Genomic DNA, 1,721 nt, shown 5'->3' on the forward strand with positions numbered 1-1,721 from the left:
ATCCCGGGTTATACTCTCTTTCTGGAGAGAGGTACGAAAATAAGGTCAAATTAGATTGGCCACCTCCATTTCAAGAGAATGATATAGCTATTTGTATAATGGGTACTGTTATTAACGGCGTTGTTTGTCTCTACCAAGGTCAAACGCCTAATGTTGTATTATGGAACCCAACCACCGAGGAATTCAAGGTCATTCCTCCCAGCCCTACTGAGACCCCCGTAATTTACGAGGTTGGATATTTTGAATATAATGGATTTGGTTATGACCTTGTTCGAGATGACTATAATGTAATTCGACACGTATTATATCTATTAGATGTATCTGATACTGATGATATGGAAGATAAGCCAAACTATGTGTCACGTAAAAATACTTGGGAGATATATAGTCTAAGACGTAATTCTTGGAAGAAACTTGATTTGGATTTGCCTCAAATTCGTTCTAATTGGGGAGAACTCTCTATATACATAAATGGAATGTGTCATTGGGCTGAAGGAAATGGAGATGAATCATATATGGTGTCATTTTACTTAAGCAATGAGTTGTTATGTATAACACCTTTTCCCACGGATATGAATGATAGTTTTGATGATTTTGTAATAAAAAACTTTAGGGTATTAAATGAGTCCATTGCTTTGATCTTAAATTATCTAGAGATGGCTACTTTTCATATATCAATTTTGGGTGAATTAGGTGTGAAGGAATCGTGGACTAAACTTTACATTATTGGGCCTATACCTTGCATTGAGCATCCTATTGGAGAGGGGAAAAATGGTGATTTATTCTTTAGAAGAAAAGATGGTGAAATAGTGTGGTTTAATTACAATACCCAAAAGATTGAGGAACTTGGTCTTCAAGCGGATGCATATACTCCTGATATTGTCATTTACAAAGAAAGTCTTCTTCCTATTGGACAAATATATAACTGATTAGTTTAATTTTAACCATTTCACTTAAGAGTTTTATGACGGTGGTTATTAAGATCTTTTTAGGTATATCATAAAATTTATTAAGTATATGAGAAATTAAAATCTGGTTAATAATATGAATCATGTTCTCTAGAATTGATTTTCATGATTACTTTCTTTCTGTTTTCAATTTTTTATTATTTAAATTTGATAAAAAAAATTACGTAATGGACTCTTGTTTGTTTCTCGCAGTCTTTCACATTTGCATTTTATTGTGTATAAAGTATAATTTGATTTGTTAAATGTATTTTGGTATAAGAATGTGAGCACGAATTTCATTAATCTTTTTATGTTTTACTTTATGTCTATGTTTTGACGTTCAATCTTGCATTTCATGATTTGTTTATGCTCAATATTCTTCTATTGTATAAATAGTTCTCTAACACATAATTTGACTAATCAAATGTATAATTTTTTGTTGTCAACTAACAGTTATAGCGTTATAGTACAACGTATTTCGATGAATCCATTATGAAAGTCATGGCGCTATTGTAGTTTTAGTATTAGGACTATAATAATCACTATTCCAATTTTTGTTAGCCGAAATACCGACAATAACAGGGAAAAAAAAAGTAGAATATTAGGTTTTTAAAATAAATAAAAAATCCAAGATTTTGCATGAATGCTAACCATGACCAAAATTTATTTGTATGAAACATGTCTTTTTTTTATGTATAACTTGTTTATTTAGGTATTTATTCGGCTTATGTTGTTTGACCATAACTTTATCCGCTATTTTACATAGTAGATTTT

The 1,721-nt window shown here is 30.6% G+C and overlaps 1 protein-coding gene across 1 annotated transcript; it reads left to right on the forward strand.

Annotated features, from left to right (window-relative positions):
- Nucleotides 1-2: 2 nt before the first annotated feature.
- On the forward strand, nt 3-1,029 carry LOC101503360 (F-box/kelch-repeat protein At3g06240-like; the record flags this gene model as incomplete). The annotated part of the gene is made up of 1 exon (XM_004512722.4): nt 3-1,029. A coding segment is annotated over one exon (927 nt), but the record flags the coding sequence as incomplete, so codon positions are not given.
- Nucleotides 1,030-1,721: the final 692 nt, after the last annotated feature.

Source organism: Cicer arietinum, chromosome 8, assembly GCF_000331145.2.
Source record: "Cicer arietinum cultivar CDC Frontier isolate Library 1 chromosome 8, Cicar.CDCFrontier_v2.0, whole genome shotgun sequence".
In the NCBI taxonomy this organism is placed as follows: Eukaryota; Viridiplantae; Streptophyta; class Magnoliopsida; order Fabales; family Fabaceae; genus Cicer; species Cicer arietinum.